General features: G+C 43.7%; 1 protein-coding gene and 1 pseudogene across 1 annotated transcript; one reads left to right on the top strand and one right to left on the bottom strand.

Annotated features, from left to right (window-relative positions):
* The first annotated feature begins 810 nt into the window (after positions 1-810).
* Positions 811-5566, top strand: LOC115685375 (butanoate--CoA ligase AAE1-like; annotated as a pseudogene).
* A 3307-nt stretch (positions 5567-8873) lies between these two features.
* On the bottom strand, positions 8874-11383 carry LOC130134436 (isovalerate--CoA ligase AAE2-like). The gene is made up of 2 exons (XM_030609622.2): positions 10929-11383; positions 8874-10513 (listed from the first exon to the last, which is right to left on the bottom strand). Exons 1-2 carry the CDS (start codon positions 11271-11273, stop codon positions 9077-9079), a joined length of 1782 nt encoding a protein of 593 aa, XP_030465482.2. The 5' UTR covers positions 11274-11383; the 3' UTR covers positions 8874-9076.
* Positions 11384-13981: the final 2598 nt, after the last annotated feature.

Here is a 13981-nt window from a genome sequence, read left to right as displayed (position 1 = left end):
TTATCCCTTCATTCCCAACACGCTTCACTTGTTATAATGCCCGGCACTACACCAAGTAAGCTTGGTTCTAGACCAATTGATCATAGTCCCTGACTGTGCACTAGTAGAATTTCGGCGCACTCTGGTCCTTGATCATTGTCTTTGTACCATGCTCTGATTCGCTGGGTTGTCGGTCCCCAACCGCCTACTCTTACATTGGTCCCAAACACCCTGTACTCTAATACCACTTGTTGAGTTTCGGAGGCGCAGCTCTAATACCACTCGATGACCTTAAAAGGCACAACTTTGATACCAATTGTTGAGTTGCGAGCGGATACTCAATTACGATAAACACTATCTTTTGTTATTACAGGAATAAATACATAACACCACACACACGAACACTCGCTACACTTACGTTGCTCTCAACCACCTACAACACCACACACTACACTTTCTTCTCGCTACCCACCCACACGCTCTACACCTGCACTGGAAAGGGGGGGACCGACATACTTTTGTAGGGAAAATACCAAAAAAGTACTAAACTTATAATTCAGTCATAAAGCTTTCAATTATGCCAATTCAATCCTAAACATTTCACATTTTGTCAATTGAATTCATCCGACTAATTTTGACTGGAAAATATTGACGTGGCGGTCCATTCAGCACCGGCCTTCCTATGTGACTTACCAACACTGACATTGACAAATATTTATTAGTTTCCTATTTTTTTTTATTTTTTGTGAATTCTTATCCTCTTTTTTTTCCTCTTTCTTTTTCATTTTTCTATTTTTCTTTTCCCTTTTTGCAGGTGGCCAGTCTCAAGCAATGGCTAGCCACCAACAATGCCAGGACAGGGCTGGGCGACGGTCGTCCCCACCCGATTTGGAGAGGGCCACCCTCGCTGGCCATAGGCAATGGACGGCCTCGTCTGGGTCCTACCCAGGCGAGGCCATACTCGATAGCCACTGCTCGCTTGTAATCCACAATGATTCACCATATCGTCGAGCCCAACATGATCTTGAGGTTCGAGAGAATGAACAAACCCTAGCTACGATAGAGAGCAACTTCCAAGCCTTGAGTCCAGCTGACGAGTGTGACCCCACCTCGGTCAACTTCACTCCGGGGTCGACGGGGATGCCCAAGGCGGTGGCATACGGCCACTGGGCAACGTACTTGAACTCTCTAGGGTTGATCCTCCGGTACGGGATGGGTAAGTCGCTGGTGTTCCTGTGGACGGTGGACACGTTCAGGTGCAATGGGTGGTGATTCGCGTGGGCGATGGCAGGCCTCGGCGACGTCAATGTATGTATTAGGAACATGTCCGCGAAGATCATTTTCAATTCCATTCATCTACACAAGGTCGCTTATCTCTATGGTAATGGTCCATTTTTGTTTACTTTGACGTATTAGATCCTATTTAATCACGAGCATGACATATTGAACGGAGTCAATAGAGGATACAAATGCTTTTATACATACTTTCATATTCCATGTTTCAAAAAGTAGAATTTTATTTTTTTCCCTTTTAACAGGTGAACCCACTATCGTAAATATGATCGGTGAATCCCCATCAGTCGACTGAAAGCCACTGCCTTCCGCGGTGGATGTAATCATCGCTTTCACATTACCACCGACCGACGTCCTCAGGAGAGTCCAAGAACTTGGGTTCAACATAATCCATGGAGTTGGCATGACGGAAGCCCTAGGGCCCGCCCTTATCGGACCCCGGAGGTCATCACAACACCACCACCATGACGACCACCACCGCCACCACGACGATCATAACCTAAAATGTGGAGAAGGCCTCCACAACATCACACTAGAAGCTGCAGATGTCAAAGACCCAACCACCATGCGGAGCATTCCAAGCAACAAGGGAAACAATAGGAGAAGTCACGCTCCAAGGGAACACCCTCACGGCAGGCTACTTGGGCGACCCGGAGGCGACGCAGGAAGCTTTTTCTGACGGGTAGTTCAGGACCAGGGATGTCGGGGTGCGGCACGCAGAATGTTGCATAGAGATGAAGGACCAAGCGAGGGACGTCATAGTCTTCGGTGTTGTGATATAACATGGAAACGCTAACGGATCTTGCAATTAAATCAATGCAAAATTACCAAAGAGATAAACGATGAATAATAAAGGACACCAAGGATTTACGTGGTTCGATCCGAGTATCAGTACGTACAATCATGGGGAGAGCCAGCAGTGAATAATCCACTATCAAATCGGAGAATTACAAAGTTTCAATCACTAACACGCTCGAGTATTTCCCACACCTAGATTAAGCCCAAGCAAACTTATAAGTATTATCTCACAATCTCTTACAAAGAAATCACTTATACAATTCACAGAGAGAAGAGAATTTGATACTCTTCTTGTTTGCTCTAAGTACGACGGAAACAAGGACGACAATCAAGCTTTCGTGTGTCACTAATTTAGGGTTGCTTTATTGTCTGTAGAAGCGCGGTTGGATTTTGCTCGTTAATGGGGGTTCCCTTTTATGGATGGAGGGTATAGCCCTAATCCTCGGTCGGGTTTGCTATTGAGGGTAACAAAAAGCTAATCTCTAGGTTGGTTGGTGGTAGGCATAGAGCTCCTCCTTTTTCTTTTCTTACCACTATTCCTCCTATCTTTAAATGCCATCCACCATTGCAGCCTGGTGCCTGTAACTATAAGAAGAGCCTACCCTCTCAAACCTGACACGGTTGAGGAGAATAGAATAGCCTCAAAGCGAATAGCTTCTTTCTAAGGGAAGAACATCCGGAAAAATATCAAAAAAGTCTTAAATCTATTGCATTGGTACCAATTCAGTCCTAAACATTTCAACTGAACAGATTTAGTCCTAAACCTTTTTACATTAATACCAATTCAGTCTATCCATCCAATTTAGACCGGAAATCGCTAAATTGGACACCAACCGTCCTACGTGGCATGACTAGTGCTGACGTAGATATTTTAAAATAAATTTTTGTATTTTTTTTTATTATTTTTTATTATTTTTTTCTTTTATTTTCCCTTTTTTTAATTTCTTCTCTTTTCTTTTTTTCTTTTTTTCTTTCCTTCCTCTTCCCTCCATCAGCCTCCACAATGACCGGCAGAGGCGGCCGGCGAGGGCGAGGGCCGGGCCGCCCTCACTAGCCACTGGGGAGGCCGGCCCTCGACGAGGGCCAACGAGGGCTGGACGAGGCCACCCATGCCCTCGCCAGATCTGGCAAGGGGTGGCCTCTCCTAGATGGCGAAGGGCCTCGCAACAGCGAGCCTGGCTCTCACCGACCTTTGGTGAGGGCTGGGCAAGGGTCCCCTTGCCAAATTCGGTGACGGCATGGGCGGCCTCGTCCATCCCTCACCAAGGGCCGGCGGCCTCTGTCAATCATCGTGGAGGCTGGCTACTGGCGGAGGGAAGAGGAAGGAAAGAAAAAAAAAAGGAAATAAATAAAGAAATAAAGAAAAGGGAAAATAAAAGAAAAAATTAATTAAAAAATTTGAAAATCATTTTAAAATGTCCACGTCAGTGCCGGTCGTGCCACGTAGGACGGCCGGCGTCCACGTCAGTGATTTCCTGCCTAAATTGGTCGGATAGACTAAATTGATACCAATGTAAAAAGATTTATGACTAAATTTGTCCAATTGAAAAGTTTAGGACTGAATTAGTATCAATGCAATAAGTTTATGACTTTTTTGATACTTTTCCCGAAGAACACCGAGCCCTGCTTTCTTCTCGAGCCTTCAATAACTGCCAGACTTCGTCCTTTATCTGTTCTTTGTGCGGCATCACACTATCTCAAGAAACCCACAGTTGGGCTTCTTCTTGTGTGGCTCTCGGCTTGTACGTTCTCTATTATGAGGCAACCCTAAAAAGAAAAAGATTAATACCACGAAAAACCCCAAACTGGTACACTTGTGATAAATTTACCCCAAACTAATTTTTTCACAACCAAAATATCCAAACTGGTACACTTGTGACAAATTTATCCCCTTGTTAGTTTTCGTTAAATTTACCGTCAAATTGTTGAGTTAGATGACACATGATAGTTGACGTGTGTACCAATTTGAGGTTTTACCTCTCTGTTTGTCACAAATTTACTAAATTGTGATTTTCCGTGGTATTAATCCAATTTAACGGATGGTAAACTTGTCACAAGGATAAATTTATCGTAGGTGCCAATTTGAGATTTTTCGTTATAATAACTCAAAAGAAAAACCCAAAAGCAAACCCTTATATTTACCTTTTATTTTCCTTTCTCTCGTGCGGCTCGGCTCCTCGCTGAAGACCAACGGAAACCAACAAAACCTAGGCCTTTCGCCATGCGGTTGTTCAGAAAGAGGGATCCACAAAGTCTTATTTCCCTCGTATGCATGCCGCTCCTCGGTCAAAAGAAATAATAAACAAAACCCTTCTTCTTCTTCTTCTTTTCTTTCTCTCACAATGACCTTTTTGCCCCCACAGGTGAAATAGATATCATAAAGTGTGGGTCTAATACCCTAAAACACCTCAAACTTTAACTTTTGTCCCAATTTTACCATAAACCTTTTTTGTTTCATAAAAAATCCTCAATTTTAGATCATGTCATAATTCTACCATAACTTTTTTTTGTCCTATGAAAACCCCAAACTTTAGGTCTTATCCCAATTTTACCGTCTAATCCCAATTTTACCTTAAAATCTTTACAATATCATAAAAAATCACAAACTTTTACTTCAGTTGCACATTTGCCCCCATTAACCGTCCATCCGAAATTGCTTGTTGACAACCGAGAAATGAAAAACTCCCAAGCACCCGTTGTTTAAACGAATTGAGCGCAAGCTCTTTGATCATAAGAGATGGAACATTCCTAAGCATGAGAGCGCAAAATCCCTAAGGGCGATTTTGACGGAGGGTTAATGAATATGAGGCAAAAAAAATTATAGTGAAATTGAAATTGGACCTAAAGTTGAGATTTTTTATGAGACAAAAAAATTGAGGGTAAAATTAGTACTATACTTAAAGTTGAGGGTTTTTTATGGGACAAAAAAAATTTTAAGGTAGAATTGAGACCTGACCTAAAGTTGGAGGTTTTTTATGAGATAAAAGGTAAAATTGAGATAAGAGCTAAAATTAGAGATTTTTTAGGATATTAGGCCACAGTAAAGTGTGCCCATGTTTCGTCTTTTAGCGAGAAAGCTCTCCACGATTGAAATCGAAGACTTATCAAAATCGAGTCGACTTCCGTAAAACGGCTCAAATTCGAAACATTAATTTAACATTCGGTTAGGAGGTGATCAGCACATTGGACATAGAAGCCGTCTTGTTGAGTCACCCGAAAGTTGCGGAAGCCGCCGTTGTTGCTCAAAATGACGTCGTTGCGGGGCAAGTCGCATGCGCATTTGTGAAGTTGAAGGAAGGGAGGTTTTCCAACGCCGAGGAGATCGTAGAGTTTTGCGCGCGCGGAGCGGCTGCAAAAGGCGGCAATGGTTCCGAACACGGTGTGTTTCGGGGACTTGCCAATGAATTCCAAAGGGAAGGTGCACAAGGTTTATCCAGAGAACGAGCACAGCTTCAAAAGAACCAGAACATCAAAGGGAATTGTTTGCAAAAGGTAAATTGGACGATTAGAATTGAACTACTTGCGTATTTCTGCGTTATTTGTCCTGTAATTGCATTATTCGGATTGTCATAATTTTTCTTTTGACAGAAAAACTAATTTTATTGAATAAGGAGTACTTAACCAAGAAAGCCCATCGAAGGGACATCAAGACAATGTAAATTTCAAAGGTCTTGCAGGGGGTTGGCAATAGGGATGATCGGTTCCCGGTTCTACCTTGGAGGTAGATCCGGGAACCGGACCAAGAAGATCAGTTCCCAAAATTGAGAACCGGGGACCGGACCGGTTAGTCCTAGAAACGGGAACCGGTTACGTTTTTTTTCCTACTACATCTTTTCATATTGAATTAAGTGATATGTATGCAATGATCCTCAAATTAAAAAGACGAATCAATAAACGTGCTTTACTTAGGGTTTAGTTCACATTTTACTAATTTTTTGAAAAAATAAAATATATATAATCAGTCTGGTTCGATTTCCTTTGGAACCGAGAATCGAACCACTGTACACCTATTTTGAACCCGAACCGAATCGAAACTCTTGATAACCGGACCAAACAGGTGATCCTGGTCCTGGCCCTGATTTGACGGTCCGTTTTGCACACCTCTCTGGTTGGCAACCTAATTTGAGGAAAAGACATTTTGTCTCTAGCCTTTAGCCACCCAGTGCAGTGGCTTCACACAAAGGCTTATGTGAACTCTTGATGGCATTGACTATTGCCAAGCAATCTAACTCAAACTGAACAGCTTCGCTTTTTCTCTTCTGCACTTGCTTCGGTCCTTCGAGAAGAGCTAGGGCTTGTAGCTGAACAGTGGACGAAGCCGAAACAGATCTGGCAAAACCGTCGCGGAGAACTCCCGAATCGTATCGGATCAAGCATGAAATTGCTCCCGTCGAAGACGCCTTCACGTAAGAAGCATCAGTGTTTATCTTTAGATTGTCATTAATTTCTCGAACTTTGATGTAAGCATTGCTTTTGGTATCTTTCTGTTTTTTAGTCAAACCTTCCTAGCTAGAATTGAACCACTTATTTATAGGGTTAATAGCATGAAAAACTCCAAACTGATACATTTAGGACAAATTTACTCCAAACTAATTTTTTGACTACCAAAAATCTCAAACTGATACACTTGTGATAAATTTATTTCAAACTAATTTTTTGATCACCAAAAACTCTAAACTGGTACACTTGTAACAATGAATTAATACCACGAAAATCCACAAACCTGTAAACCTGTGACAAACGGAGGATAAAATCCTCAAACTAGTATATCTGTCAACTGCCACGTGTCATCCAACTCAGCAATTTGACAGTAAAATTTAACGGAAACTAACAAAACTAAATTTTTCACAAGTTTAAACAGTTTGGGGTTTTTCGTGTTAGAAATTAGTTTGGGATAAATTTTTCACAGGTATACTAGTTTGGGATTTTTCGTGATATTAACCCTTATTTATAGTTACTCTACCAAAGCAAAGGTTTCGGTGTTTAAATATTGTTGACACAGCCGTCCTTCTACCCGAGAGACGCGATCTCGTACAAATGACCAACATTAACCTGTTGTCAGGATATTTAACTAACTATCTATACATCTGATAAAATAATAAGCTGGTGATAGGATTAGAGTTTCAAAATTCACTGAAGAGAATTTATACATTTCGAGTGACTAGCAAACTAAACCCTACAAATACTGTTTCAAATGCATATCCAACTATCTCAACTTATACTAAATTCACAATCTCAACCTTGCGCAGAAGGTATGACTTATCGTTTGTTGAAGAACACTTCTCTCCAACTTCATGCGTTCTCGTTCTGTAACTGAATCGAGCTTCCACTAATTCAATCGATTTTGTTTTTTTCCCTTAATAATGGTTCGAGTTGTTCTTAATTTTTTGGGCCGATTTTATATATTGGTTCCATAACATCTCTAGACTAAAACAAGTCGAATGTTGAACATTATCACATGAAATGGAAAAGGGCCCGACAACATCTTCACGGGCCAATGCCAACGGATTCGCATTGTAAATCGGCCCGACCCTTTTGTTACAATCAAATGAGACAGCTTTCAAGATAACCTGCTGTCATGGGCATGTCCGGTGGTGGTAATTTCCTCAAATACGGTAGAAATTCTCCCAGCATACATGAAGAACTCGATCATCGTTATGGGTCATGAAACATTTAATTTTCGATACTTCATATCAATCCCGATGTCATATACTTGAACAACTTACATATATAGTATAAGGAATTTCACGAAATTTCGCATGTATCGCATTCTATATAATAAGTGTATTCGAAAAACCGGGATTACCAGGTCATCCCAGTTCTGCTAAAATTTGAATAGGGGAATATAATTCAGCCCCATCTCGGAAGGTAGTTCGTGAGCTTCGATCCCATGACCAGGATACTCGAGCGCTTGTCCGTGACCTCTACTTCGCAAATGGCATCGCAGTTTCACCCAATCCAGATTTCGTCGTATTTCATGGGACAACCATTTAAGTACACACTGGTATCACTGGATTAAATGATTCATCGAGTCCTTCGCATCGGCGACTCTATCTTAAAATGCTTCCCCGAAGATGTCGGAAGCATTGGAACTACTATTGATGGGTCTAGATGAATAGAACGCAAAGTTCAACCTGTCAATTGGCTCGATAATTGCAGGCACATGTGCCGAAGATATTACCTAACCGGCGAGTGGAAGGGAAAGGAAAACAAATTCATCGATCAACTTACCTGGCATGCCGGATGATATCCACTACGACGGACAAGGCTACTACTGGATCGCTATAGCTGCGGTAAGTTCATAAGCATACATATGCTATTCTCTGTTCAATATGATGCATCAGCGGATGGGATTCATGCTGAGCGAGCGCTCATGATCTGAACACCTGCTGCTTTGGCAGGCAAAGACGGCGTACACAGAGCCGGCGCTCAAATACCCTCCCATCCAAAATGTCATGGCGATGCTGGAACAGTAACTTAGCAACCCCGACTCGATAAGAACGGGGGAGTATTCATGGTGGATCTGGAAGGAAATCCGCTCGCACACTATTACCGTCGTTAACCAGCAGAGTGAAGAGAGGACACTGGCTACATGAATTGCGGCTCAGTTGAACATCCCTACATCGTCCGCCTAGATTTAAATCAGTATAGAGCACGAGCATCTGCATGAGCTAAAAGATTACACGGCGAAACTGCCAAGGCAAAAAAGATTAATTTCCTCTTAGTTCGATGAAATGTAACAGAGATGGAAGCTGGCCGGCAAGCAAGAAGCCACATTCATTTCGATGTATCCATGTAATGCATACCAGAAGAGCAATTTGATATACCTATTCTTAGGTCCCATGAACTGTATTCGCCATTCTGTGGGTCAAAATGATGAATAACACAAATTAGTCACCTCCAAAAACCTTTTGTGAACCATCGACTGTGAGAAAATCTGTCAATTGTGAGACATTACATAATAATGATCACATAAAGTGTGGGGATAGATTGTGAAATGCTTGGTTCATGAGAGACTGCCCATGGCCTTTGCTTTTTCCCTCAGAATGAACTTTTGTATCTTTCCAGTCGAAGTTCTAGGCAAATCCTCGAACACGACTGTACGAGGAGACATGTAATGAGGCAAATGCTCTCGACAAAATCCTATGATCTCCTGAGCATCGACGTCACATCCCTCCTTTAACTTAACGAATGCGCAAGGCGTTTGGCCCCAATGATTATCGGGACGCGCGACCACCGCGGCCTCTAGAACTGCCGGATGGCTGTACAGAGCTGTCTCTACCTCCACGGTGCTTATATTTTCTCCTCCCGAAATTATAATGTCTTTCAAACGATCTTTCATTTCGATGTAGCCATCGGGATGCTTCACTGCAAGATCTCCACTGTGAAGCCATCCGCCCTCGAATACCTTGTCCGTCGCTTCCTGATTCTTATAGTACCCGCTCATGACAGTGTTGCCTCTGAACATGATCTCTCCTAGAGATTTACCATCACTAGGAACGCTCTCCATTGTGACTGGATCTCTAACGTCGACTTCCTCGAGGCCGAGATGTTGCACCCCTTGTCGAGCTTTGATTTTTGATCTTTGGTCAGAGGGCAGAGAGTCCCACTCGGGCTTCCACGCACAGTACGTCCCCGGACCGTAAATTTCTGTCAAGCCATACAAGTGCGACACACTGAAACCGAGCTCTTCCATCTTGAATAGGATTTGTGGAGGCGGCGGCGAACCGCCCGTCATGATTTCCACCTTGCAAGGAAGAGGCCGTCGATCATCTACCGCTGAGTTAACAATCATATTCAAGACAGTCGGCGCTCCACCCATGTGAGTCACGTTATGCATAGCAATACTATCAAAAATTGCCTTTGGAGAGACTTTTCGGAGGCACACGTTGGTGCCGCCTTGTGCCGCAACTCCCCAAGTCAAGCACCATCCGTTGCAATGAAACATAGGCACTGTCCACAGGTAAACCGGCATCGAGCCCATCTCATGAAGAAGAAATGTCGCGATCGAATTTAGATACGCACCTCTATGGCTATAGACAACTCCTTTGGGCTGTGATGTCGTCCCGGAAGTATAGTTTATGCTGATAGGATCCCATTCATTGCGTGGTCGGCGCACCTCGAAATCGTCGGACCCCGAGGCCACGAGCCCTTCATACTCGCAAATGCCTGAAGGATGCAGAGGAACAGAACCATCCGATTCAGAAATAAGGACTAGAATCGGGGGTTCTGTTTCTGTCTTGTTGAACATATCAATTGCGCAGCGAGCAACTTCGAGTAGCTGACAGTCCACGAAAATGATCTTGGCTCTTGAATGTTTCAGAAGTATGGACAACATGGATGGGTCATGCCGGGCATTGAGCGTGCAGAGGATCGCTCCAGCCATGGGGACCGCGAAATGCAGCTCGTACACTGCAGGGACGTTGGGAGCCAAGGTGGCCACCTGTTCAGAGATACAACACCCAAAGCTTAATCCTCTCTCATCTGTAAGTCAAATCACTGCCATGAACTAGATGAATCATTATCACACACTAACAGAGAAGACAATTCCAGTCATCATTTTCCATACCCTTTGAAGGAGAAAGGTGTTAATTTGAGGCACATGGACCGAAACAAAGTTTCACACAAATCAAACCAGAACGGATCAAATTTTGCCTAGATGAAGAAACTGATGCAGCAGACAAAAGAAAGAGATACAACTCATGAATCAAACCAGAAGGTATGTACCAGTGAACTTAATACGAATTATTCGCCTGAACCAATGCATAACTATTTGCGTTTCAAACGACCAAATTTTGCCTGACGATACAGACCATGACAGGGTATTGAACTCAGAACCAACTCGGACTCCGACTCACCACATCGCCCCGGGAAATTCCCAGCCGGGACAGAGCAGAGGCCACTCTACGGCACCGCTCGTGAGTCTCACTCCAAGTGTACTTCACGTCGCCGTACACCACCGAGGTCGCGTCCCTGTAGACCTTGGCCGACCGCTCCAAGAAGCTGATGGGAGTAAGAGGGGCGTAATTGGCCGAGCAACGGACGAGACCCTCCATTGATCTCCACGACTCTGGCTCGGGATCGCCGCCATCGCCGCCACCCCAGCGAGCGAAACCGCGAGGGCGGTTCCTGAATCTGGTGCCGACCTGCCTGAGGCCGAGAGAGAGATGGTGGGTCAGTGAGTTCTTGAAGAACCGGTTCATGTTGACGGAGAAAGTGAGAAGAAATCGTGATCGAGCTCAAAGAGTGTTCAGAAAAAGCTGAGGTGATCAAGAAAATTCGAGGGCTTATCTACAGCTCGTCTTTATCTAGAGCTCTTGTCCTTTATGCAGAGAACACGAAAACTGGGAGGCGCCGAAAGGAAACAAGCAGGAAAAACAGAGCTTTCAGTGGTGGGTAGTACGTTGGATAATCCGATGCTCGTTAGAGAATCATTCAGATGCAGCCAACGTGGAACCCGTCAAGTTCTTGGTTTTTTCTTTCTTACTTACTTTTTTTTGCATATTCAAAGATTTAATCCTTGAAAAAACGACACAAACAGTCCCTGAATTTTGACTTAATGTGCAATATATTTCCTGAATTTTTAATTTATTCAATGTGATCCATGGACTTTAACCTAATATGCAATATAATCCCTGAACTTTTAATTTGTTCAATATCATCCTTGAATTTTTTGGTACATATTCAATTTAGTGCTTAAATTGTATGAAAATGTTTAATGTAGTCCCTAAACTTGAATTAATGTAAGGACTATAATAAATATTTTCATATAATTTAAGGACTATATTGAACATGTACCAAAAATTCATAGATCATTTTATTCAAAATAAAAATTCAGGAATTATATTAAATATTAAATTAAAATTAAAAAAATTATTCTGAATAAATTAAAATTTTAAGAATTACATTATTATTTACGTCGTTATCCCTTAATCTTTTCTTTGCGGAGGGAGCATGCCTTAACATTTAGGGCCCGTTTGGTAACGTGCCAAATAGTGAAAATTTCTGTTCTTTTGTTCCCAGAAATAGTTTGGGAACAGAAATGCGTTTGGTAAACTTTTTGTTCCTCGGCACATTTTTGCAAAAATTTGTGCCGAGAAACAATTTTGGAAGAGAAACAAGAAGTAAAAAAGTTGCTTCTTGTTTCTAAGACAATTTTGAGAATCGTTTTTTTTCTTCTTTTCTTTTTTTCATTTCTTATTTTGTGTGTTGTTCCCTGGCGAGCCGGCGCCGTGCCGCGGCCGGCAACCGGCCACCCCGGGCCGGCGAGGGCGCGTCACGGCCCTGCCGGCCGCCGGCGGAGGCGAGGGTCGCCCTCGCCGGCGAGGGCAAGGGCCGGACCCTCGCCGCCCGGGCGAGGCGGCCTCGCCCAGATCGAGCGAGGCCGAGCCTCGCCGTCGGTCGCGACGGCGAGGTCGGCCTCGCCCGAGACGGCGAGGCTCGGCCTCGCCTAGATCCGGCGAGGCCGAGCCTCGTCGTCGTGACCCACGGCGGCCGACCTCGCCGTGGGTCGCGACGGCGAGGCTCGGCCTCGCCAGACTGGGCGAGGCCGAGCCTCGCCGTCTCGGGCGAGGCCGCCTCGCCCGGGCGGCGAGGGTCCACCTCGCCCTTGCCGGCGAGGGCGACCCTCGCCTCCGCCGGCGGCCGGCAAGGTCCGTGACGCCCTCGCCGGCCATGGCCAAAGAAGAAAGTAAAAAGAAAAAAAAAATTAAACAATTCAAAATATTATTAAACTATTATTTGGGAACAGAAATTTTGTGTAGTTACCAAACGTATTTCTGTTCTTTTCTACTCTAGGAATAGAAATTTTGGACATTTATCAAACGCCTTCAAATACTCAGAAATTGTTTCCGAGCATAAAATCAAAAAAAAATTATTTCTGTTCAGAAATAGCGCCCGGGCACAAAAGTATTCATGCGCACCGTTAAGGAATGGAAAGGATCGATGGGGCTTCCTTGATTGTTGGGATGTAAGCGGAAATTCTACGATTATTTTATGTGGGGCTTTGCAAAAAGAGAACTTGTGTGTCAGAGTTTACTTTCGTGCCCATGGTTTGCGTGATGTTCCAGACGATCCACTCAATTATCCCCTCGCACCATATTTTAAACTTTTGTACATTACGACATGTTTAGACATGGCCACGGGCCGATTTCGGCCCGGGTCAAATGGGACCGGCCCGTTGACCGGGCCCGCGGTTCAGAATCGGAACCGGCCCGTGGCCTACGGGCCCGGTTCCGGTTCCAAAAAACAAATTACAGATAAGTGGAGAAACTCTTTTTTTCCCCAAATTTAATTACAATGTACATTTTGATTACATTTTATATTGAATAATTCATTATTTCATAATTTGATAATTTATTATTTTTTTATTTCATAATTTATTTTTTTAATTTTTATCGGCCGGTTCCAAACCTGGCCGGAACCGGAACCGGCTCGGAACCGCCGGTTCCGATTCATACGTGGCCACAAACCGGAACTACCAGTTCCGAACCGTGGCCATGTCTAGCCATGTTGCAGTTCAATTACTAATAAATATAACAAGTCATAATCCGTTGGGATTCGGAAGATCCGTATCGTGCCATGTTCATCTTTGAGCAGCGACCTCTTATCCCAATTCCCATAGTGGAAACTGGTGGATCTGACTAAATTAGTGAATCTGGCAAAGTAGAAAGTAGAGATTTAGTTATCTAAACCCGTCTCTACAGTGCTCGCTGCTCCTCAAAGTCCAAAACTCGTAAGCTTGGGAGTTTTAGAGAATAAGATCTCTTCAATCTTGACAAGGTAGACAGACTAGACTATCATCAAATGGATCTTGTAAGCAGCGATTCATGCTGTTTGGGAGCGTGCTTGTAGGTAGCAAGAGCGAGCGATAGCGTCGATCAATATACCATGCCCCTGTTTCTCATGCTCC

Source organism: Syzygium oleosum, unplaced genomic scaffold (genome assembly GCF_021117445.2).
Source record: "Syzygium oleosum isolate NSW1041296 unplaced genomic scaffold, Sole_v2.1 Sole_v2.08, whole genome shotgun sequence".
NCBI lineage: Eukaryota > Viridiplantae > Streptophyta > Magnoliopsida > Myrtales > Myrtaceae > Syzygium > Syzygium oleosum.
Note: the sequence above shows the minus strand (reverse complement) of the source record. Positions and strands in the feature narration are given on the sequence as shown.